Genomic DNA, 26,735 nt, shown 5'->3' on the forward strand with positions numbered 1-26,735 from the left:
AGATGATGGTATGGAGAGTACCTGTACAGACTTCTAGTGCTACCTGGAGACTCAATACAAACTCTTACAAACCTAGTTTATATATTTTAGATGATGGTATGGTGAGTACCTGTACAGACTGCTAGTGCTACCTGGAGACTCAAATACAAACTCTTACAAACCTAGTTTATATATTTTAGATGATGGTATGGCGAGTACCTGTACAGACTGCTAGTGCTACCTGGAGACTCAATACAAACTCTTACAAACCTAGTTTATATATTTTAGATGATGGTATGGCGAGTACCTGTACAAACTGCTAGTGCTACCTGGAGACTCAATACAAACTCTTACAAACCTAGTTTATATATTTTAGATGATGGTATGGTGAGTACCTGTACAGACTGCTAGTGCTACCTGGAGACTCAAATACAAACTCTTACAAACCTAGTTTATATATTTTAGATGATGGTATGGCGAGTACCTGTACAAACTGCTAGTGCTACCTGGAGACTCAATACAAACTCTTACAAACCTAGTTTATATATTTTAGATGATGGTATGGCGAGTACCTGTACAAACTGCTAGTGCTACCTGGAGACTCAATACAAACTCGAGCTATGGCTGTTCTAATCATAATGTCTCATTGTAAGTTTATTTTCATACTGAAATCAATTTTCTATTTATAATGATTTTCTTTTCAATAACATATGATCTTTCTGTTATTGTTTTTTGTCATCTTGTATCATTTTGTCAAATTGGCAACTTTTTATTTTTAAGATGGCTGCGAGCTGGTGGTTTCCCTGTTGTGTCCATGGATGGTGGCAAATTCCCGCCACAAATGGTCCCAGATCTTAACCATCAATACAATACCTCCTTCAGGTTTGTTCGGAAGCTCTAAAAATGACGTCATACAATACAAATGACCAATAATAGGCCAACACACAGACTAAATTAACAATGGCAGGTCATTAAACATTTTAATTGACCAATTGTAGGCCAGTAAACTATTAATTGACCAATGGTAGGCCAGTATGATATCATTTTTAAAGGCAATATAGAGTTATGTTTGTTCCTAGTGAAACTACTCTATAACTAATATGGATTCCAAATGAAGAAGACCTCAATATTTACTTGTGAAGATTTCTTTGGTGTTACTTTGAAGTTTCCAGAGTGATTCAAATGAAACAAATAAACAATGGAAGAATTTAGAGGTATAAGTTCGTCCTTGTTTGTTTAACTTTTACTGGGTTTACGTCAATTTATTACATTGAGATGGCAATTTTTTATATTTTTCTTATTTCCGAAAATCTAAAAAATCTATTATTTTTCTATAATTAGGGACGGTCCGTCCGTCTGTAACGAATAGCTTTTTTCGTTCATTTAGGCATGTTAGAAATGTCCTATCGATTTCAAACTTTGCGTGGTGATTCCTGCAGTAGTACGATTGAGAAAGCGTAGCAACTCTATAATCGTTACCAGAATGTCCGTACGTCCATTTAAAACATGTTGATTTTTCTTTTTTAACAACAAATTTGTATGTGATAAAATTATCCGATTGATTTGATTTTTAGAATACTGATTCCTAGGACAACAATGTACAATGTTATAAGCGAATCATCTCTATAAAAACGTAAGTGTATCCTTAAACATTATCCTGTATTAAAGCAGTTTTTCAACAAATTTAATTAAAATTTTTATTCGACATTTATACAGTTATGTTCTGATTTTTCAGTTCTGACACACTACAAGTATTAATGTTTGTTTGGTTTACTGTTTCAGAGCTTCGCTTTTATGGATGTTGTCATCCTTGTTCTTTATTTGAAATTATATATATGGTTATGGTTACTAAGCGGAAAGCTAAAATTTTGTTAACTTCATTTTTATGTTTTCTGTTACTACATGATTTTAGCAAAATTTTATGCAAATAGATTTACTGTGAAAAAAAAACAGCAAAATCTATCAAAAAAATATGATAGAAAAACAACCCATGAATGAAGGGGGGTGTTCCTACAATTATGAACTCTTTAAAAATAGCTAAAATGACAAGACAAGAAAATTGTGATCTTTATTTAGAAGCAGCTTATAGTGCCTAATGAAAATGACGTCATACATTACAAATGACCAATGATAGGCCAGTATACCTTTTACTCTTGGTCAATTACAATGTATAGTGGCCTATAATTAGTCATTTGTATTGTATGACATCATTTTTATTAGGTGCTATAAGCTGCTTCCTCCTTTAGCCAATCATCTACAAATTTTCATTCTTGAGTAAAGTATTTGAATCAAAATACCTTAATAAGTGTTAATTTCATTGAAAATCTTGTATAATAGTTTCAACAAGTAAAAACATATCAATTTTATGGTTGTTTCTTAGCAGCATATTGTGTATAAGAAGGATATTATTGCAGGATTTAGAACAAATTGAAAAATAAAACAAACATGGAAGAGAAAAAAGTTTATACCTTGTTAAAATGAAATGCTTTCTTCTAGATTCTTATCTAATTTTCAGTAGGGCTTCTATTCTGATTAAATGCGTCATACCAAAGACGTTAATAATGGTACCTACCTGCTTTGTTCGGCACAGGACATAAAAAATTAGAGTATTGGGAATGCCTTGGCCCCAAACAGGCGCAACTCATTACCATGCACAGTTAGGATCTCTAGTAATGTACTGTACCACGGGTATGAGGTGAAGGACCAAAAGTCTGGCCTTGAGTTGACAAGCTGACTGTTCAGTCCAGGTGCAACTCACCCATACGACATTAGCATTAGCATATTCTGACTAATATCCGCTGGATTAGAACCGGTTCTCAGCCATACTAAAAAAAATCATGTTTAGCATCGTATTACAGAAAAATTCCACGATTTTTAGCCTTGGCCTTTAATCCCTCGAGGCTAACAAAACTGTTTTTAATGTTATAATTTTTCACTTTATTATCCGCGGAAAGCTGTCTATGATACGTTGCGATAAGTAAATATTCTAATTAAATCAAGAGTCTACTTTAGGTATAGAAATGTAGCCTTAAAATTTTTGATTACAAACAAACCTGTTGAGATTTTTAGTCCATTCTTAATTTAGATTAGAATAATGGTTAGGTTAGGAGAGCCCCCCAGATATAGTATCTTTGAATAGATTCATTTAAAATTTTTCAGAATTGGTACCCGCGGAGATTTCCGAGTATTTGGTCCCAGGCCTGGAAACTGGTATATTATGGCAGGCATCAGTCCACATGATCCGAAAGGTAAAAGCTTTTTATAGTGCCTTTAAAAAATGACATCATACTGGCCTACCATTGGTCAATTAAAATGTTTTATTATCAATCTAATATGTTAAAAGTTTAAAATGTTAAAATATAAAATGTAAACCAGAGAAAAGAATAATATATGTAGAAAGAAGCAGGGATGTAAAGGGATAAGACAATGGACGATAAATTGATGTACATATCCAATTTTAATGCTCAAAATTGCCCCTTTTGTAGATTACAATTAGTGGTTGAAACATTTGGACACTATACTTAAAGAATCAACCAATTAGAATTTTAGAAATTAGAAGTCTTTATTGTTGTTAAGCTAATGAATATTATAAAACTTTGGGGACTAGTGTATAATAACAGCCCAATGTCCCCTCCCTCCGTGGTATATAGAAAGAAGAGTATAAAAATAATTGAAATAAGAATTTTCCAGAAATATGTCAACACCAGAAGACAACCTACTAGTCTTCATACAGTATCAAGCTGAATTATAAATAGCAAATTTTTTTTAGACAAAAGTGAAAATCATGAAAAATAGCTAAAATAACTCTTTTTTTTTAAAAAAAGATCTTTTATAAACCCTGGAAGGAAGTGGACATGAAATTGTAAATTTATCTGGTCCCCAAAGTTTTATAAACACGTTATCTCCTTTGTTGGCTTATAAATTAGAAACGAGAGATATATCTTATAAGACTTCCAGAAAAAGATCGTTTTAATCTAATCTTCAAATCTTACATACCGGTTGATTGGTCTGTCGGTGTGATACATGATTTGAAATAATCACGATTAAGAAAAAAGTGATATAAGTGAAAAAAGTTAAAAATAAACAAAGCAATATTTAACATCAGATAGCCTATAAAGGACGAAATTCACTACGAGATCTAATCAATAATTGTACGACCTTTGTCAGGAAGTCCTAACTGTGAATGGAAATGGGTTGCGCCTGTTCTGGTCTGAGGCATTTAAAATACATTAACCTATTTATGTCGCGCTCCTGATATAGCAACAGTATTAATCATTATTAACATCTTTTATTATGACGCAATGCTCGGCCAAGATTAGATTTATATATATATTTTCCTTCTGGTTTGTTGGGTGTCCAACATCATAAAGAGAATATTTATTATCTGATGACAGCGGGTGTCAATAAAATATAGAGATAGATAGATCTGCAGGGGAGGGAGGGGACATTGGACTGTTATTAATTACAGTGGTACCCAAAGCTTTATCATTAATTTGGTCCAAGAACTTTGGCCACTTTTGCTGAATTTTAATTGATTGGATCCATTCAAGTAGTGTTGGAACTTTTTAACCAATAGTTTTGATCTGAAGAATTGTTAATTTTGTTTATAAATTTTTACATGAATTAATTATCCATTGTCTTATCCCTAAAGATCCCCATAGTTCTTTCTTTAACAAGGATGACAACATCCATTAAGCGAAGCACTGAAACAGTAGGACAAACGGACGTTAACACTTGTATAGAGTCAGAACTGAATAATCAGAATATAAATGTATGAGAGTGGAAGCAAAATTGTGAGTAAATTTTTTTTGAAAAACTGCTTGATACAGGATAATGTTTATGGACTTACTTACATTTTTAGGATTTGATAATAGAATGCTTTGCTTATAATATTGCACTTTGTTGTCTCAGGAATCAATATACTAAAAATCAGATCAATCAGATATAGATCACATAAAAATTTGTTGTTAAAAAAGAAATAAATCAACATGTTTAAAATGGGCGTACGGACATTCTGGTAATGAATATAGAGTTGCTACGCTATCTAAATCGTACCTAACTACTACAGGAATCACCATGCAGAGTTTGAAATCGAGAAACCCAATTCTAACATGCCTAAATAAACGAAAAAAGCTATCCGTAACGGACATACAGACGGATCGACTCTATTTATAGAAAAGCTTCGCTTTTAAAAATAGATAGATAATAAAATTTATTGGTAAAATATTTATAAGACTAGCGACTGTGCTCTTAGCTGCTAGGGAAAAGAACAGAGTAATATAGCCTCAAAAGTAAAATTCAAAGATGAAATTGCTTTAAACCATCTTGTGTCAGTTAGTGTGAAGATTTCACAACTTGAAAACTTAATAGTTGGTTTAGTAGTTAGGGAGATCTTAATAGACAAACAAAATAATCTCATTATAGACGGATAAATAAATAGATATATTTATTGACATCAATCATTTTAATCTGCAAAGTGGGTAATTTTGTTTATCATCATAGAGGATGTACAACAATTTATCATCCATCGAATCATTTGTCTATGTAAAGATTTTTTGTGGAAATATGTTTAACAAGGATGACAACATCCATAAAAGCGAAACACTGAAACGGTAGGACAAAACTGACATTAACACTTGTATTGTGTCTAAACTGAATAATCAGAATATAAAAGTATAAGAGTCGAAGCTTTTGTAAGTGACTTTGTTGAAAAACTGCTTGATACAGGATAATGTTTATGGACATACTTACATTTTTAGAACTTTATTATAGAGTTGCTTTGCTTATAACATTGTTCTGTGTTTTCCCAGGAATCAATATACAAAAAATCAGACTAAACGGATGATTAGATCACATAAAAATTTGTTGTTAATATAGTAGAAAATCAACATGTTTAAAATGGACGTACAGACATTCTGGTAATGATTATAGAATTGCTTTCTAAATCGTACCTAACTACTACAGGAATCACCATGCAAAGTTTAAAATCGATAGGACAATTCTAACATGCCTAAATTAACGAATAAAAGCTATCTGTCTCGGACGGACGGACCGACTGACCCTAATTATAGAAAAGCTTCGCTTTTAATAACATGTTTTATTTTTATTTTTAGGATGTACTACAGAACTGAATTTAGTAGCAGAATATGCAGTTGTTCAGGTGAGTGCTGGTTTTACACAAAGTGCCTGTCGAACAATAAAAAAACAATTAATTTCAAAATAAATGAGAATAAGAGGGAGAATATCGTCACTTTATGGTTCACTAGCCCTTACAAATCATTTTTAACAAGAACGTTAATTTCATAAAGGGCAATGATTTAGACAATTACAGAGTTATTTAAGGGTTATCATTCTAATTGATAATGCATCTATTACATAGATTAGACCTTTTCCTATATGTCCAAACATAATTTCAAGTCAGTTAGGTAAATTGACTATATCTTCCCTAACATTTTATGAGCAGCTTAACTATAAGTCATTCTATGTGATTTATTAAGTTTACGTATTGAAAAAAAAGACTTTTTATTCCTCTTCTGTAGCGTTATTGAAAAATATTAATGAAAATATGTCTACTTTAACTGTCGAATACTTATGCTAACTTTATGTTATTTTAATTAAAAACTTTGTTTCTACGCTTACTATGGAAATAACTATACTTGTTTCCCTGGTATTTTATTATGATAGAGAAAGGGAATATGGTGCTGTTTCTTACACTAGTCCCCAAAGTTTTATGATGACGTTTTCTTATTCGTTGGCTTAACAACTTTGTGGACTTTTACTAAGTTTTCATTATGTTAAATGTTCAAACGTTTCAACCACTAATTTTAATTTACAGAAGGGGTAATTTTGTGCGTCATCATTGGGGATGTACATTAATTTATAGGCCATTGTCTTATCCCTATAGATCCCTGTATTTTATTGCTACAGAAGTATTTATGCGAAAACTTTTTTCTTTATGTTTATTAAAAGCTATTATGGCAAAACTTTGTAATGTTATTTGTTAGCTTTATAATAACTAAACATAAATAAATCTTTTTATTGCAATGGTATGAGATAAAGAAATTGAATTTGGGATAGTTGGAGCATATACAAGGATGACAACATCTATAAGTATCAAAGCTACAAATTTAAAACAAATTTCTTTTATAAAAACGAAAGTAAAAGACATACAGACATAAAAGTTGTTTAGTAGAAGGTAATTGGTTAACAAGATATTCACAGAAAAAAAGACATTTCTCTAAAGAACTTCAATGACCTTAAGAGCATTACAGATAGACCGACGGACACCGAAATTTGTAGCAAAATCTTTACAAAATATCCAACTTCTTTCTCTGAAAACAGCCAAGCAAATTTTAATATCATTCAGAGCATGAACGACAAACCGACGGACAAGGCAAAATGGACATTAATTGCAGTTTTTATCAAATAGAAATTAACCCTAGATGATCATTTTAATCAGAAACATATTCAAAATTAGCTGCTGCGCCCTCATCTAGGAGCTCTATAGACCATAGAGTTTTTTTTTGGGCGTACCTTTGCATGAATAAAAGAGGAATCTCACGGAAGAATTCCTAAAACAAAGTATCCGTTGACTAAATAGGAAAATCTGTAAAAAAGCCTGATTATTCTTATAGAAGCGAATGGTGTTGAGTATTTTATGCTTTTTTTGCCATTACATAGGAGAAATGGATGTACTGGATGTATTTTTTATTGGGCTTGTTGCCAAAAAAGTAAAAAAAACACCATTGTATTTAAAGGCATTTTACTTTCCTTTAATTTGTAGAGAAAAATGGTTTACTTTGCTTTAATGTATTTTTTTTCTTCAGGACATTGTAAACATAGTACCAGTATATGAAGAATATCAAGATATTATGGTTTTTAATACTATCCAAAATCAACAATTATACAGGTAAGACTTAGCATGATGCATGACTTTTGAATTTTTTTGAATCCACTTACCCTTGACAGAAATCATTCATCTACATTAATTTTAATTCCGTTAATCAAATTTGTAAGTAACAACTTTTTTATTTTGTTAAATGTATTAATTGATTTATCTCATTTATCCTTGACAGAAATCAATCATCAAAATTGTTTTTCACTTTATTATGCTTGTCTTTAGTATCGAAATTGTTAACATTAAAATAAGTTGCTCTAACGTTTAATTTTACTACTTTGTTTTGTTTATAATTAAATTTTCTATTCTGAAATATTTTTTGTAATTTGTGTCTAGGTTTCTGGTGCCTGACGGAGCACACTCTGGCAATGTAACCATAACCAAGTGCAGTTTACGGACCAGGGATGGATCAAATCAGAAGAGGGTTAATTCATGCCCCATACTTGTGACGTCATCACCAGTCTCTGTGCCTACTAAAGACAGTCAGGTAAAACTTATGATTTCACTAAACCACATCAACTTCAGAATATTTATAAAATTGTAAACTTTTTAGATAACTTAGATTACTAACACGTAGATTTGTATTTTTTTTGGATCAGGTTAGGTTAGGTTATATTTGGTACAAAATCGCCCCGCAAGGTTAGGGCAGGAGTAATAGCCCACTCAGAAGTTTGTCATAGGAAAAAAAAAACTCTAACCTTATTTCTAATTCATTTTAAAAATAAGGGGGTAGGGAAAGGGTCATAAATGCAGAATTTTTCTTTAAATTGATCATAAATATAAATCAATAATTTTCATCCTTAAAATTATTATTTGTTATCAGGCTATGAATTGTACAGATATGGGTGGCGGAGACTGTAGCTTTAGCCTGGAATCTGTAGCTGGACGCTGGCACTACCTGGCAGTTACAGTTCTGGAACCTTTACCTGTAGAATTTGCCATATCTGTTGTTTTAAAAGGTGAGAATCTTTAATATTTCAGTTTTTTTATTTATACTTCCTTTCTTATTTCTTATTTCTTTTAATTTTCTTTTTCAGTTCCTCTCTCCTCTCTCTCTCTCTGTCTCTCTTTCTCTGTCTCTCTTTCTCTGTCTCTCTTTCTCTGTCTCTCTTTCTCTGTCTCTCTTTCTCTGTCTCTCTGTCCCTCTCTCTCTGTCTCTCTCTCTGTCTCTTTTTCTGTCTCTCTGTCTCTCTGTCTCTGTCTCTTTCTGTCTCTCTCTCTCTCTGTGTCTCTCTCTTTCTCTTTCTCTCTCTTTCTGTCTCTTGCTTTAATGTTTTTTTTCTTGGATACTGAGGAAATTACAAATTATTATTTTATATTTATGAAACTAATATTAATATTCTTATTTACATATAAATAGATTAATTGTTGATATGAATATTTATAGAATGTAATCTTTGTAAAGTTTTTAGTAACAAAGCTACTGTATAAATGACAGTTTCTGTCTGTCTGTGTTTTCTTCTGTAAGACTGCTCTCCATTCGGTTCTCTTTCAAAGTATTTTAATATATTTAGGTTGCCGCTCCTCCCCACGGCAGACCAGCCCAATGATGGTCAACAAAATCGACGCGGGTTCAATCTGCGGAGTGTCCACAGGACGGCGGCCGCTGCAGCTCATATTCCGCCCGTCGTCACCGCAAGCCGCAGAAATTTGCGGCCCGCAGATCCTACTGCATAGGCGAAATCGGCCTGGATTCTTCTCATTCGATTTTTCACTCACAGGTATTCTAATAAAACTTTTGTTTTAGTAGCGCAACTACTCCATAACTAGCGTAAGCAGCAGGGACCTAAAAGGAGAAGACAATAGTCAATAAATTGATGTACATCCCCAATGATGATACACAAAATTACCCCTTCTGTAAATTGCAGTTGGTGGTTGAAACGTTTTGACACTCAAATTAAAGTCCCCAAAGTTAATTAAGCAACGACGGAGAAAACGTTATTATAAAACTTTGGAGACTAGTGTAATAAACACTCCAATATTCCCTGATATTTACGTATGCATGGCCAATGGGTTTACAGTACTGGTGAAGTAGGTTACCGTGCTTTATAGGCAATGTCTGTTGAATTTAATATTAAAGAATGCCCCTATTGAAATTTCGGGTGTAGTCCTTTCGGTTCCACGACAAACGTAAGAGTCCCAAACGTCAGAGTGGAAAAACATCAGAGTGGACAAACGCAAGAGTCCCAAACGTCAGAGTGGGACAAACGTCAGAGTGGGACAAACGTCAGAGTGGACAAACGCAGGATTTTTGGGACAAACGTCAGAGTGGACATTTTATAAGTAAAACGTATGAGTCTCGATTTTATAATCATTACCATCTATAATACAAAGTAGAACGATGTCTGTCTGTCTGTCTGTCCGTCTGTCCGTCTGTCTGTCCGTCTGAAGCTTAAGATCTCAGTAACCACTGAACCGATTGGGCTCTACTCTTCAGGGAATATACCTACTGGTCCTGTGATGGTTTTAAGCTATTTTCTTGGGGGGTGGGAAACCCCTAACCCCCCCAAAAAATGAAAAATACCCCCTCCCCCCCCCCAAAATTTTTTTTTTTTCTTTTTAAATCTAAAATACAAAAAATTAGGTTGATCAAACCTCTTGGGACAAAGCCCCTAGAGGCTAGGGGCGAAGCCGCTAGTATAAAAAAAAACATTTATATTTTTACTTTTTTTCATATTTATTTAACAACTGTGTTAGAACGAAAATTTTACACCCTTTCAAATATATCACATATATATTATAAAGTTTAAATATTGGCATACCCAAATTTTTAACAAACATAATTTTTGTGCAGTGGAATATTACTCATTAATAACGTCATGGTTGTAGTATCCCACAATTGTTTGCATAAATATGACAGGGCTGACATCCTCGTCATATTTCTCTACTATGCTTGCCAGCTCCTTCCTTCGCATATTTGTGTAGGTGTTTCTTGCACTGCTTTTGGTTGTCTCGTTATTTTGAGGTCCTAGTAGCGCGTCCCTGAGCTTTAAATTGGCTGTTGCTTCTTCTGCTTGCAAACGAGCTACTACAGTCCAAGTACCTGAATTTGCAGGCAATGCTGATGATAAACCATAGTTATATCCTTCAGCAGAATTTGTAGTAAGAAACTCATCATTGATGACAGCATCATGCTTGTTCCATAAAGTATGTGGGAATCTTGGTTGGTTTCTTATTCCGGTCCTCCCATTTATGGCTCCAACGAAATTCTTGTCAAAGTACTCAATAAATTCATCAACTTCGTCTTTTTCTTCTGGCCAAGCTGGTTCAAGTTCTTTAATCTTCTTCTCTACAACAGTATCACGAATCTAAATAAATATAAATTTGAGAAAAAAAATTAAATGTAAATTTAAAACTATCTTATTGGTTATGCCTAACATTGTTTTGCGCCCCCCCCCCCCCAAACATAACAATGACTCTGGACAAGCACAATATTTTCTTTATAATTAGGTTAGGTTAGGTTATAGGCTAGGGGGCCGAGCGCCCGCGGCTAGGCAGGCTAGGGGGCCGAGCGCTGCGGCTAGGTAGGCCAGGGTGCTGAGTGCTGCAGCCAGAGTCATTTTCTTTATGATTAGGTTAGGTTAGGTTATAGGCTAGGGGGCCGAGCGCCCGCGGCTAGGCAGGCTAGGGGGCCGAGCGCTGCGGCTAGGTAGGCCAGGGTGCTGAGTGCTGCAGCCAGAGTCATTTTCTTTATGATTAGGTTAGGTTAGGTTATAGGCTAGGGGGCCGAGCGCCCGCGGCTAGGCAGGCTAGGGGGCCGAGCGCTGCGGCTAGGCAGGCTAGGGTGCTGCAGCCAGAGTCATAGTTTTGTCAGGAGGTTGGGGGGGGGGGGGGGAGGGGTAGGGTGGTATTAAAATTTTTGTTTTTTTTCTTTTGTTCAAATAAATTGAGGTCAATATATTGAAATTAATTGTTTACACCTAAATTACTTTGTTTATAAATTCAATACTGTATAACTTTACCTTATGAATATCATCTATTGGCACCAGAGAAAGAGCCCATATGTACCGGATTAGTATCTGAAACTCCTTACAATTTTGATACAGAGAGCCAAGACCAAGCTCATTGACACAGTGAGCCCTAAGTGCACGTTTGAAATGAGTGTCACATCCATACACTGGAACTCCTGGGTAACTGATCTTAATGGCTTTTCTGATATTTATCTCAAAACACGAATAAGATGTCATTCAAAATTGGAAGATTTTTTATAAAATATTTGAAAGATTTTTTGCAAAAAATTAGAAGATTTTTTGTCATATAATTAAAATAGCATAGACTCTGATGTTTTACTTAAGCAATGTCCACTCTGACGTTTGTCCACTCCGACGTTTGTCCCACTCTGACGTTTGTCCACTCTGACGTTTGGGACTCTTGCGTTTGGGACTCTTGCGTTTGTCCACTCTGACGTTTGGGACTCTTACGTTTGGGGTAGGACCGTCCTTTCCACGACATCCTTCCATAAGGGGCGATTCTTCGTATTTTTCACAGTAAGTTTTGTCCTATTTCTAGCCCCTGCGGGGGGCTCTAACCCTGCGGTGCCAATTACCTAACCCTGTGGGGCAATCACCTAACCCAATATAACCTAACCTAACCTAAAATAACCTATAAAAAGCCATTTTCAAAATACGACAAATCGCCCCTTATGGAGAGATGTCGTGGAAAGGACTATACCCGAAATTTCTTAATTAATTTTTATTCAATTTCAAATATAATATAATACATGTTATAGATAATATCTTTAAATGTGATTAAAAATACACATAATCTTTAGGCATTAAAAGGAAGAAAAAGTTGTAAAAGGTTTTCCGGGGGTAAAAGTTTTGTGGTAGAGGAAGAGAGGGAAGGATGCAGGGGTAGAGGGATGGGACAATGTAGGATAAAAGTTAGAAGAAATGGTGCCATCACACAAAGTACTCTCGTAAACACGGACTACCCATCCACCTCTCCCTTCCTTATTGTGAAACAAATTGCAAAAAAGGTGGAAGGGGTTCTTAACTTGAGTTCAGGTTAGTTTTGGTTCTGGATAGTCCTGCAGGGTAAGGTCAGCACAGGTAAATGCCCTGACGGGTAACCGCCCCACGCTACCTTTCCCGTATTTTTAATTCATTTAAAAAATAAGGGGGTTATTTGTTAATTATATTTTGGGTTAGATTAATTAACCGTTATTGTTATCTTTATCCGTGGAAGGATGTTAAAATTAGGTTGGGTTTAGTTTAGTTTTAAGGTCTGAAATATATTGTCCATACAATGTAAATAAGTACGCTATCTTTTTATTTAAATTCTTAGGTTGTTTAGTTTTCTATTTTAGGAGAGCTTTTATGGGTCCAAGGATGGTTTTAGGCTATTTTGTTTTTAGATGAAACTCTTGGGATGGTTGTGGGCTATTTTTTCGTTTCCTACCTCTCCCTTCGAATACAAATCCCCCTGTTGCGATGGGCGCTGTCACTATTTTGATGTATTTACATTAAACTTAGACATAGTTAATATTTGTAAGATATTTTTTTTGCATCAAATTGGTATTATTTTTGGGGAGTTTAGAACCAAATTTTGAAGGAGGGTGTAACATTTATTCTTAACCCACTTTTCCCAAACTCATAAAAACTTGAGCAAGACTTATATAAAGTTTCCTTAGAAGTAGAATACAGAAAAATAGGGAATCAGCTTATAGTGCCTAGTAAAAAATAGTACCTAGTAAAAAATTACAGCATACATTACAAATGACCAATGATAGGCCAGTATACATTGTAATTGGTAAAATGTATCATGGTCTTTTTTATTGTATGACGTCATTTTTTATAAGCTGCTTCAAAAATGTGTTTTAATTTGCACCTAAAAATGTGCAACTTTGTGAAAACACTTTGAAAAGAGAAAGAGGAAGACTAAACAAATTTTAATTTGATATTTGAACACACTCTACAACTTTTAACAAGATCCTGTGTGCGTTTGTATGTGTGTGTCTGTGTGGGTGTTTGTGTGTGTGTATTTGTGTGTGTATTAATGTGTGTTTAGTGTAAAACTTTGGGTAGGTGTTCCCAAAAATAAGTTTTAATTTAAACAAAATTGGAATAAATGTAGATTTTTGAGGTTCTTTAGTATTAAATGTGTAAGTAAATTGTAGATGAATACCTGGCCCAAGTGCAGCAGTGAAGACCTTTTTCGTCTTCTTGCAAATTGATTTCTGCTCTTTTATAACTACTTGGCTGTGTTAATATTTCTGACGCTATTGGCTAGTCAAAGACACTATTGAAAGTCGGCACATGGTCCCAACCCCGTGGGTAGAGTTACATATAGCTCGGGCCCTTTTGCTTATAAAGTAGTCAAGAGAAATACTTTAGGTTGGGTTGTTTTAGGTTTTGTTATGCCTAATCAGCGGTTAGGCTTCCTGAAAGGGTTAGGGGCTTAAATGGAGGAATGCCGTGGTTGTAAAATATTATCAGAAAGATTTGGAAAAAAATAAAATTACACCAAAGTCTAACTATTTTTACATTTAAAATTTTTAAACACTTTAAAGTTAGAAATAATGGTAAAACACTGTAAAAATGTGTGTTTGTTTGTGTTTATTTGAAAACTTTTCAAAATTTGGTTAGGATATTAATGCTTTTTATACACAGTTTACTCTATGTCAAAAATTTTAGACAACAATTTTGACGGTTATTTTGGGAATTTTTTGCTTAATATGTAATTTGATAAATTCAAGGAAAGCTTCTTTAAACATTTTGTTGGTAATTAATACAGTATAAAAACACTCGTTGTGCGATTTTACATATTTAAATAAGAACAAAGAATTAAGCGCTGAAATGGTAGGACAAACAAACAATAACACTTGTAGAGTGTCAGAATCGAATAAGTAGAATATGTAAGCATAAGTCATAACAAAAGTGTAAGTAAATTTGTTGCAAAACTGTTATAATACAGCTTACTGTTTAAGGTCATACTTGCATTTTAAGGACTTGATTATAGAGATGATTCAACTATAACATTGCACCTTGTATTAATAGGAATCAGTATCTATTTTGGCGGAAAGCACATGAGATAATAATGACCCTCACCCCTCTTTTTGTATTTGAACTAAAATTAAAAGCTTTAGGGTAGACTTCCATCACTTAACTAAAGACCCATCATTGGCCACTAGGCCTTAGCCGCTAGTCAAAATAAATAATTTTCTTGTATTCATTCGAATCCGGTGGATAGGAACCGGATCTTATCCATATGAAAAAACTATGTCTAGCATCGTATTATATCCAACTTTCGGCACCTCGGGGCTAAAAAACTGGTTTTAATCTTTTAATTGTACATTCTATATCCGCGGAAAGCTGTTTATAATACGATGAACGAAATAACTATTATGTATCTTAGATATTTGAAGTATTCTTTTAATTAAAACATTGAAGATTAAGGAAGTAAAAGTTTTCTTTTATTTATCTTTCACATAACTCATCAATATGTAGAAAAATTCTGTCTAGAATAGTTGATTTTTTGTTCATCTCTTTTCAATTAAAGGTGGCTTTAAATTCTATGTATACTTTGAAAATTTTTATATTGTAATTGGTCATTTAAAATAATAACATTAATTGTATTGTACTTAAGATTGTACTGTGCTGGCGTTCACTCTGGAGGATGCCGCATTTCATTCCCACTCAAAATGTCGTCCTTTTTACAATAATGATAAGGATGCCATATCTTTCACTTTGCTCGGAATTTTTAACACAAGAGACTAAAACTAGCAGAAACCTGCCTATACAGTATACACTTATCTTGTTTATTTTAGGAAACAGTACAGGCCCTGAGATGCTGAGTTTGAAATCTGGAGAGAGCACTGTACTGGCATTTACCCTTGAGGAGAGAGATATCGGAGGAACATTGGCGGTGGAACTCGCGCTAATCAGCCATAGGGTAACAATTTAACATAGAATTTAGTTTACTTTTAGATAGCATGGAATAAGGATAATTAAGCCCCCCCCCGCACTCCCACTGGAATTTGGTTTTAAACAATAACTTCTTTTCGATTGAACGTAATTGTCCTTGTTTTCCGTGAAACATTAATACTTGTAGAGTGTCAGAACTGAATAAGCAGAATATTAATGCATAAGTCTAAACAAAATTATAAGTAAATTTGTTGCAAAATGCATGATTTTTAAATAGATAGGATATTAGTAACCTGTTCAAATTAACGAGCTAACTGTCCCGGACGGACGGACGGACAGACGTACGGACCGAACCTAATTATAGAAAAGCTTCGCTTTTCAAAATGATATTGCAAACATTAATGTGCTCATTATCAAAACTTAAAAACACTTAAAAAATAAAAAAATAGAAATGAGACACTCACCCACAATCAAACACCCAATACAAACATTCATGCAAAAACATCTAATACACAATGCATTTATTATTACCGGGATCTTACACCAGATTATCATGTACTCTAATAAAGCAAAACTTGTAGCTGGCTAAAATAACGATCCCCCCATCCACCTCCTTTATCCCATCCCTTCCCCTCCTATGTAATGTCTTTATTAGCAACCTAAAATGACAAAAAAATTCCCTTTCATAATATCCACTTATATTTTACATCCATGATGAACACCCACACACAATTAAACTAAATTTGTAAACACATAGTCATGCAAAACACCCAATTGCTATACCCACACATACAAATAACACCCAAAAACAGTTACTAAGGATCTAAATAGTCCTATCAAAAACACCTCATAAAACAACCACTAACACGTAGCACACAGACCAAAGATGTAAACTCCTAGTCATACAAAAACACCCAACTTCTTACACACACAGACAAATAACACCCAAAATAAGTTACTTAGTATCAAAAACACCTCATAAAACACCCACTAAGTCTAAAACCTAGCACACAAACTAAAGTTGTAAACACATAGTCATGCAAAACACCCAATTGCTTTACACACACACAGACAAATAACACCCAAAATCAGTTACTTAGTATCAAAAACACCTCCTAAAACACCCACTAAGTCTAACACCTAGCACACAGACTAAAGTTGTAAACACATAGTCATGCAAAACACCCAATATTGCCATACACACACATACAAATAACACCCAAAAACAGTTACTCAGTATCAAAAATACTTCATAAAACACCCAATAACACCTAGCACACAGACTAAAGTTGTAAACTTCTAGCATAAGGAAAAAGGATTTTTTTCTCTATGACTTCTAGTCATACAAAACACTGCACTGCTTACACACATAGACAAATCGCACTCAAAACTACTAAAGTTCTTAATAGTCCTACAAAAACACCTAATTAGAAATTCCAAAGCACAAACACGTAGCTAGACTGAAGATCTAAACACCCAATAATGCAAAAACACCAAATAACTCACTCACACACACAAACACACACATACAATTACACACACACCTATTACACCTAAACACAGAGAGATAGGGGACAACGGGACACTAGTCCTCATCGATTTTTAATAACGCTTTCTTATTCGTAGGCTTTGCAACTGTGAGGACTTTTGTGAATTTTAATTGGTTTGTTCATTAAGTTGAGTGTTTAAACATTCCAACTACTAATTATGCGCTACAGAAAATTTTGTGTATCATCATTGGGGATGTACCCCATTGTCCTATCCCTTTATATCTAAAACAGCTATATTAAACAGTCATGCAAAAACGCCTAATTACACACTCCAAAACACACACACACACACTTTCTTAAAGATTTAGGAATAAGCAAGTTAACAATAAGGATAATATATAAGTAGAATCTTTGTATATTCCTTGTACAATAATTCAGATCCCTATCTCTCTGTGTAGACATTAGCACTGAAGTTTCAAAATTGTGTAAATTAGAATCTTTCTATACCTTGTAGTACAATAATTCAGATCCTCATCTCTCTGTGTATACATTAGCACTGAAGTTTCAAAATTGTGTAAAGTAGAATCTTTCTATACCTTGTAGTACAATAATTCAGATCCTCATCTCTCTGTGTAGACATTAGCACTGAAGTTTCAAAATTGTGTAAAGTAGAATCTTTCTATACCTTGTAGTACAATAATTCAGATCCTCATCTCTCTGTGTATACATTAGCACTGAAGTTTCAAAATTGTGTAAAGTAGAATCTTTCTATACCTTGTACAATAATTCAGATCCCCATCTCTCTGTGTAGACATTAGCACTGAAGTTTCAAAATTGTGTAAAGTAGAATCTTTCTATACCATGTACAATAATTCAGATCCCCATCTCTCTGTGTAGACATTAGCACTGAAGTTTCAAAATTGTGTAAAGTAGAATCTTTCTATACCATGTACAATAATTCAGATCCCCATCTCTCTGTGTAAACATTAGCACTGAAGTTTCAAAATTGTGTAAAGTAGAATCTTTCTATACCTTGTAGTACAATAATTCAGAACCCCATCTCTCTGTGTAGACATTAGCACTGAAGTTTCAAAATTGTGTAAAGTAGAATCTTTCTATACCTTGCAGTACAATAATTCAAATCCCCATCTCTCTGTGTAGACATTAGCACGGAAGTTTCAAAATTGTGTAAAGTAGAATCTTTCTATACCTTGTACAATAATTCAGATCCCTATCTCTCTGTGTAGACATAAGCCCTGAAGTTTTATAAGTTGTGTAAAGTAGAATCCTCTTCAACTAGAAACTTTACCATCATTTCTTCTGTTACACAGTTGGGCGAGTGAAACTGATTTTCTTATCATTTGTAAATAGGCAAGGATACTATAATAAATGTATAAGTATAGATGTATAATCTAGAGAACTCCCTTTCCCATGTAGTGGAGTCCTTTTTTGTTTCTAGTAAGTTACATTTTGTTATTTTGTAGGGACTTGTAAGACTTTGTTTATATTTCCGTGATTTCAAAGACCCAATACAAAATTGGGACTGGGTCCCCGCTCTGTGGGAAGCGTTACATACAGCTATATGACCGAAATGCATTTTTACAACGTACAATTCTATGTGAACTAAATGGAATTAAATAAAATGGTAAAGGCTGACTTTTAATCAGAATACTATTTTCGAAATTACTGTTTATCATGTGTTTTATGGGGCATTAAATAAAAGTTATCAGGTCATGCCTTACATTATACCAACATAACAATATTAATGGTTATATAATATTAACAAAATATTGTCACTGTATTACAAGTATTTTTTTATGCAAAGATATTTTCAGCTTCCTAACTAACCACGTATGTATTTTTATATTTAGTTTTATACTTTATAGACTGCTAGGACTTTTTATGATTTATATTTCTTCATAATTATTACGTTGTATCCTACAGCACTGTGGGCTAGAATTGAATCAAGACAAAAGTAAGTGCCGAGCCCTGGGACCTATGTATGGTGAAAATAGACATAAAACCATGATGATTCCAGGTAAAACCAAAATATTTCAGCGGGGTCTTTTTGTTTTATTTCAATTTAAAGTTCTGAAAAAAAATAGAAAAAAATATGAAAATCTTTAATAAAAAACAAACAAAAACTGTTTTTCTAATTTTTTTTTCACTAAAAGATACAAACAACTTATATTCATACTATAAGCTTTAAAAAAATCAAAATTTTTAAATTAAGGACTGCCTTTCCAAGGTTAGAAGAAAAATCCTAACAACGAATTCTAACATATTTCTGATCAACATAGCAATAAAACGTCTTTTGCTAAATCTTTAACATCAAAATTAAATAGCACTTACTAAAGACTTTTTTTCATTTAAACTTATACTTTTTACATTATTTAACTTTTAAGATTGTGTTTTTTTAAAAGAAAGGTTGCGTGATTTTTTTTCTCATAATTGATTTATCTTAATATGCTGCATTATAAGTGACTGACATTGTAGGCTGTGATGGCTTAGAAAACTCAATACCAGTTTTGTTAGCCCAGGCCATCGGCCCTTCGGGGCCTACAAAACTAGTTTTAATCTTTTTATTTTTATTTTACTATCTGCTAAAAGCTGTCTATAATCCCATACAATAAATAACTATTAAACATACCAATTAAAGTGAAACAGGGATCTTAAGGGATAAGACAAAGGATGATAAATTGATTACTCCTTCTGTAGATTAATATTATTGGTTAAAAAGTTTGGACTTTGCATGTTTGAACCATCAAATCATTAATCAATTCATAAATTATCAATAAAACATACCAAGACTAATAGTATAAACCAAACAATCAAGATGAAAAATAAAGTTCCCAAAGTTTTTAAACCAATGAATGAGAAAATATTTATAAAGAACTTTGGGTACCAGCAAATTTTACATTCCAATGTCCCCTTGATCCATATTAAATCTACCATTTCATAAATTGAAGGATTTATTTATCAGTATAATTTAATTGTAAACAACAAAACAACAGGGAAGAAGGGGACATAAGAACTGTAAAGATTCTTAGAAATAGGAAAAGTTTTCTTTTGTGTGGACACTGCTAGTTTGAACCATCCAATTAAGATTTAATAAAAGACCAGTTAACTAATTAGATAACGTGTCTATAAAAACTTTTGGTACCAGTATAATTTATAGTCACCTGCCATACTCGGCGAGGGTGAGGTAATAAAGAGTAGCTCACTTGTGATAGCGGGTCAAGGTATAATATACTTGAGCGTGGAGCTTAATAGCCCTAGTGGCTAAACAAAAGTGTTTCATCCTTCTTCATTACTACTTAGGTCCAAACACTAAGAAACAATGGCTACACAAACAAATAAACAGTCACATTTTTCCTCCCTTCTTGCCGATTTGCATGTATTTATCATGTATAAAATCAATTATTAATCATACATTGGGAGGTAGGGGGCTTTGGACTGTTTATAACACTAGTCTAAAAAGTTCTATAATAATAATTTATTATTCGTTGGCTTATATTTTAGTAAAAATATTTTGTTTTGTTTATTCTAGGTTTTTTTAAAATGAAACTTATATGGAATGTGTCCTAGAAATAGAGAGGACAATTGACTGTTTAATACACTAGTCTCCAAACTTTATAAAGACATTACTTATTCTTTGACTTAACAACTATGGGTACTTTTGAATAGTTTTGTTTTTGTCTGTTTTCAGGGGAAATTTAATTTGTATAGCAGCTATTCAAGACAGACGGCTGCATTTTTTGTGAAGATTCCCTAAACAATTTACTTTGTATATCAGTCAAGGTCTATAAATATTAAAATTATAAAATACACAAGAAAGGTTTCAGGATTTAATGAAATTCTTTTTAAACTGCTTGTCCATATTCCCATCTCATCCATGTTATTGATGTTGTCATCCTTGTTTCTTTCTTTCAGGGATCTTAAGGGATAAGACAAAGGACAATAAAGTGATACATGTAGATTTCCACAAATTATGACAAGGAAACTAACCATTTCTTATGTAAAATTAAATTATTGGTTGATTGTATGTTTGTAGAATACTAGTTTGAAACCATACCATCAATTTTAGTAAAAGTACACAAATTTTTTTGAGCTAACGTGGGTACTGGTGTGATTTACATCCCAATGTCCCCTCCCTCTTAAAATTAGCAAAATAAATTTTAAAACGGCATTCTGCTTTTCAAAACAGGATATTTAAATAATTTGTATGATAGAACAAAAGATCCTAAAACTCTAGACAAAAAGTAACAGGATGTCTTTCTGTCTATATATAAGTGTATGTTTAACGAAGGAGGGAGGGAGTGAACTGGACATAGAATTGTAAATCATATCCAAAGTTTTATAAACACATTTTCTCATCCTTTTGATAATTTATGAATTGATTAATGATTTGATGGTTCAAACATGCAAAGTCCAAACTTTTTAACCAATAATATTAATCTACAGAAGGAGTAATCAATTTATCATCCTTTGTCTTATCCCTTAAGATCCCTGTTTCACTTTAATTGGTATGTTTAATAGTTATTTATTGTATGGGATTATAGACAGCTTTTAGCAGATAGTAAAATAAAAATAAAAAGATTAAAACTAGTTTTGTAGGCCCCGAAGGGCCGATGGCCTGGGCTAACAAAACTGGTATTGAGTTTTCTAAGCCATCACAGCCTACAATGTCAGTCACTTATAATGCAGCATATTAAGATAAATTAATTATGAGAAAAAAAATCACGCAACCTTTCTTTTAAAAAAACACAATCTTAAAAGTTAAATAATGTAAAAAGTATAAGTTTAAATGAAAAAAAGTCTTTAGTAAGTGCTATTTAATTTTGATGTTAAAGATTTAGCAAAAGACGTTTTATTGCTATGTTGATCAGAAATATGTTAGAATTCGTTGTTAGGATTTTTCTTCTAACCTTGGAAAGGCAGTCCTAAATTTGAAAATTTTGATTTTTTTAAAGCTTATAGTATGAATATAAGTTGTTTTATCTTTTAGTGAAAAAAAATTTAGAAAAACAGTTTTTGTTTGTTTTTTATTAAAGATTTTCATATTTTTTTCAATTTTTTTTCAGAACTTTAAATTGAAATAAAACAAAAAGACCCCGCTGAAATATTTTAGTTTTACCTAGAATCATCATGGTTTTATGTCTATTTTCACCATACATAGGTCCCATGGCTCGGCACTTACTTTTGTCTTGATTCAATTCTAGCCCACAGTGACAGATTTATCCAGTCCGTTCGTCTGTAAAGGATTTCTCTTACCCATTTTATGTCTTTTTAAATGATTCCTGAAAAAAACACGCGATTTTGGGCTGTTATTCTTTATTCCTTTTCAAAGATTTAATTAAGCAAAAAGCATACTTTCTTTAATTCCTGGGTCTTTCCTATAAATGGGTATTAAAACATCAAGCTTTTCATAATTGTTTTGAAATCTCTAATAAAAGAATTTAAATAATTGCAACTTTTCAAGTATCTGCGCTACTAAAAATAATTGAAAAAATAATAGAATACACAAATGGAGTAAATTATGAGATAGATAGAGAGGGGACAATGGGCAGTTTATTACACTAGTCCCAAAGTTTTATAACAACGTTTTCTTATTCGTATAGAGGCTTTAGTCAATTTTAATTGGTTCGTTCATTAAGTTGAGCGTTCAAACATTTCAACTACTAATTTTAAACTGCAGAAGAGGTAACTTTGTGTATCATCATTGGGGATGTACATCAATTTATCGGTCATTGTCTTATCCCTTTAGATCCCTGCTAAATCCTATAGCTAGAAAATTATGTCAGTAACAAAAATTCCCACTGACCAAACTATTTATATTTGGGTAACCACATAAAGTATTGTAAGGAAAATTTAAAATATACCAACACCAATCTAGTACACATGTAGAAATGTAAGGATATGGATTCTGAAATCTATAATACAAAGTAGAAAGATGTCTGTCCGTCTGAAGCTTAAGATCTCGGTAACCGCTGAACTGAATGGGCTCTACTCTTCAGGGAATGTACCTATTGGTCCTGCGGTGGTTTTAAGCTATTTTCTTGGGGGGTGGGACACCCCCAACCCCCCAAAAAACAAAAAACAAAATCCCCCCCCCATTTTTTTTTTTTTTTTTTTTTTTTTACAAAGAAGTTGTATCAACTTTTTTGCTTTTTATTTAAGATAGCTAGCCGGTCCTTTCAGTAAGTAGTAGATGTAAAATTTTTCATAGAATTCAGATATGCAATCGGTTTTTTTGTAGACCTCTTATTTTTTAAGTAATTTAAGTTTTTTAAAAAAATAATTAAGTCGGTTTTAAGGTACTAAAACGCAACAAAATAAAAGAAGAAAATAGCCAGTATAAACAAACATAGTAAGATCTTTAATTTGACACCTTACTTTTAAAATTCTGTTGAGTAATTGTTGAAAAAATCTATTTTTTTAACCTCGGTTTAATCAAAACATTAAACCTAAATATTTTCTCATACAGACATAAAAATATGGGTTCATATATACCATTAGAATGAGAAAAATAATATGAATCCATTGTAAGCAAAATTGAAAAAGTTTTAAAAAATTGTAATAAAAAATAGAAAAAATAAAAAAGTTATTTTAAGAATTGTAACTACTAAACTAGCCAATCACAAATCGCAAAAATTGACGAATCGGGAAGCTTAATCTATAAAATTAACCTATAGAATTGCCAGAAAAAAAGGAGAACGTTCATACAATATATACAATAGATACTACAATAAATATAGTGATATTAAAGAACATGTAAAGAATGAAAAATTATGAACAAATATCGCATCAGTCTGTTTATAAACTTCAAAACAATGCAGTTAAAAATACATTATTGTTTCTTGTGTTTAAAAAATATCTGCTACATTGCATTGTCTTTTGTTTAGGTTTGGTTCAAGCTAACCCTTTAAAGCCGAAAATTATGATTCTTAAAATAAACTTATTTTTTTATTATAGTTTTATAAAACTTTTTCAATTTTGCTTAGAATAGATTCGTAATATTTTTCTGATTCTAAAGGTATATATGAACCCATGTTTTTTATGTCTGTTTGAGAAAATATTTAGGTCTAAAGTTTTTATTAAACCGAGGTTAAAAAAATAGATTTTTTCAATAATTACTCAACAGAATTTTAAAAGTAAGGTGTCAAATTAAAGATCTTACTATTTTTGTTCATACTGGCCATTTTCTTCTTTTATTTTGTTGCGTTTTAGTACCTTAAAACCGACTTAATTATTTTTTTAAAAAACTTAAATTAGTTAAAAAATAAGAGGTCTACAAAAAAACCGATTGCATATCTGAATTCTATGAAAAATTTTACATCTACTACTTACTGAAAGGACCGGCTAGCTATCTTAAATAAAAAGCAAAAAAGTTGATACACCTTCTTTTACGAATTTTATGAATATTACGAATTTTACGAAATTTAGGAAATTTACGAATTTCGCGAATTTAATCGCAAAATGTTTTCCTGCTGGGTAGGTGCGAAAATTTGTGATCCGTTCTGCTGGGTAAGTAATAGAAGATGTAATTATACCTCTTGGGGCAAAGCCCCTAGAGGCTAGGGGCGAAGCCACTACTATTCTATAACAAACATAGAAGCAAACAATGGCCTGCACAGAGTAGTCACTTCTAGGATGGGGGAAGGTGGTTGGTGGGGGGCGCTGGACTTGAGGGGGGAGGAACCACCTACACCCCTCCCCACACGCATATAAAAATGCTAAGATATTTTTTTTTTAAATGTTATAAAGCTTAATACCATATCATAAAGCAAATTAAAATCCTCATTCAAACAAACTTTTGTACAAGAAAGAACTATAGAAGGTTGACAAGGATTATTTGTGACTAATCGAAATATTCTTACTATTGAGCTTTGTTTTTTTTTTCTTGGATAGTCTCTTTTCAACAACAGTGCCGTATATTATTCCATAAAAATCATCTTTATATTTTATTTTAGGATTTGAGAAGGACAAACTGACCAACAATAAAACAGACAGAGAAATAGACAGCTAGACTATGGTTCATATTAGAAACTTAAAATCATAATTACAGTTATAAAATCGGACTGACAGACGACAGACATATATTAGATTTACTGCTAGATAGACAGACAGATGGACAAATAGACAAATTAGTAGACGAATTTATATAAGAACATACAGATAGATAAACGAACTTATGTATATATAATCAGAAAATTAAACAGACTGCCTACAATCATAATGTACAGACGGACAGACAGATATAACACCTTTTTTACTTCATTTTCAACTTGTGGTTGCGCCCCTAGTTTTAAGTAGCTCTTTATTCGAAGTGGTAGGGGGAAAATGCCTAAAACCTTCCCAGGGCCTATGACAAGATTCCCTAAAGGGAGAATTTTATCAGTTTATTCCTTATTGAAATCTTACGCTAAGACTAAGATTCCTATTACTTTATATAATAGGATATTTTCCCCAATGTCTAAAGGGATAAGACAATGGTCGACAAATCATTGTACATCAATAATATCAATACAGAAAATTGTCCTTTCTATTTGGTCACCCAACCAACCAATCAAAATTTATTAAAAGTTATTGTTAAGCCAACGTATAATAAAACGTTATTATAAACTTTGGGGACTAGTGTAATAAACAGCCCATTGCTTCTCTCTCTCTTTCTTCCATATTTCTTTTCCCTCTGATGTAGGTTATTGATAATTCTAAAAATATTGGAACTTTTTATTTCCTATAATGGTTTATGAGGGTAAACTTATTTTATATGGACACAAAACAATTTTTACCACATTTTGTTTCGTTGCGAAGATAATATATACAAGTATTATGTGTTGAAAAGTTGGTCTATCGCTATTGATTTAGTGTTTATGTTCTAATCAGAATGGAAATGTATAAGAGTCGAAGCAAAATTGTAAGTAAATTTGTTGAAAAACTACTTGATACAGAACTGGACATACTTACATTTTTAGGACTTGATTATAGAGTTGCTTCGCTTATAAACTTGAACTTTGTTGTCTCAGAAATCAGTATACCAAAAATCAGATCAATCGGATAAATAATTAATTGTTTAAAATGGACGTACAGACATTCTGGTAATGATTATAGAGTTGCTACGATTTCTAAATCGTACCTAACTACTACAGGAATCACCATGCAAAGTTTGAAATCGATAGGACAATTCTAACATGCCTAAATTAACGAAAAAAAGCTATCCGTTCCAGACATACCCACCCTAATTATATAAAAGCTTCGCTTTTAAAAATGGGAAAAGTTGTCTCTGAACTATACTATATTTTATCACTAGCGGCTTCGCCCCTAGCCTCTAGGGGCTTCGCCCTATATAGTTATGGGAAGTCAACCCTCCTTATTAGAAATATTCAAAAAAAATATTCTTTGTTTAATTACTCTGTGGTAAAATTGAACCCAGGTTGTGCGCTTTATGCATAAAAATTTTAATTTGTACAAATTAAACCCAGGTTGTTTGCCGTATACACA

The 26,735-nt window shown here is 32.7% G+C and overlaps 2 protein-coding genes across 2 annotated transcripts in view; one reads left to right on the forward strand and one right to left on the reverse strand.

Annotated features, from left to right (window-relative positions):
* Positions 1-26,735, forward strand: part of LOC145332084 (post-GPI attachment to proteins factor 6-like) — a 97,478-nt gene that overhangs the window by 34,623 nt on the left and 36,120 nt on the right. The window contains exons 4-12 of the mRNA XM_080177016.1: positions 533-627; positions 760-861; positions 3,139-3,227; positions 6,093-6,139; positions 7,806-7,888; positions 8,213-8,363; positions 8,700-8,835; positions 9,391-9,597; positions 15,645-15,769. Of these exons, the coding sequence (XP_080033142.1) occupies positions 533-627; positions 760-861; positions 3,139-3,227; positions 6,093-6,139; positions 7,806-7,888; positions 8,213-8,363; positions 8,700-8,835; positions 9,391-9,597; positions 15,645-15,769 (1,035 nt within the window). The remainder of the gene's footprint in view (positions 1-532; positions 628-759; positions 862-3,138; positions 3,228-6,092; positions 6,140-7,805; positions 7,889-8,212; positions 8,364-8,699; positions 8,836-9,390; positions 9,598-15,644; positions 15,770-26,735) is intronic.
* Positions 10,540-12,063, reverse strand: LOC145332387 (uncharacterized). The gene is made up of 2 exons (XM_080177387.1): positions 11,839-12,063; positions 10,540-11,184 (listed from the first exon to the last, which is right to left on the reverse strand). Exons 1-2 carry the CDS (start codon positions 12,061-12,063, stop codon positions 10,678-10,680), a joined length of 732 nt encoding a protein of 243 aa, XP_080033513.1. The 3' UTR covers positions 10,540-10,677.

This window comes from Acartia tonsa, chromosome 11 (genome assembly GCF_053477335.1).
Source record: "Acartia tonsa isolate MP-2025a chromosome 11, ASM5347733v1, whole genome shotgun sequence".
Taxonomy (NCBI): domain Eukaryota; kingdom Metazoa; phylum Arthropoda; class Copepoda; order Calanoida; family Acartiidae; genus Acartia; species Acartia tonsa.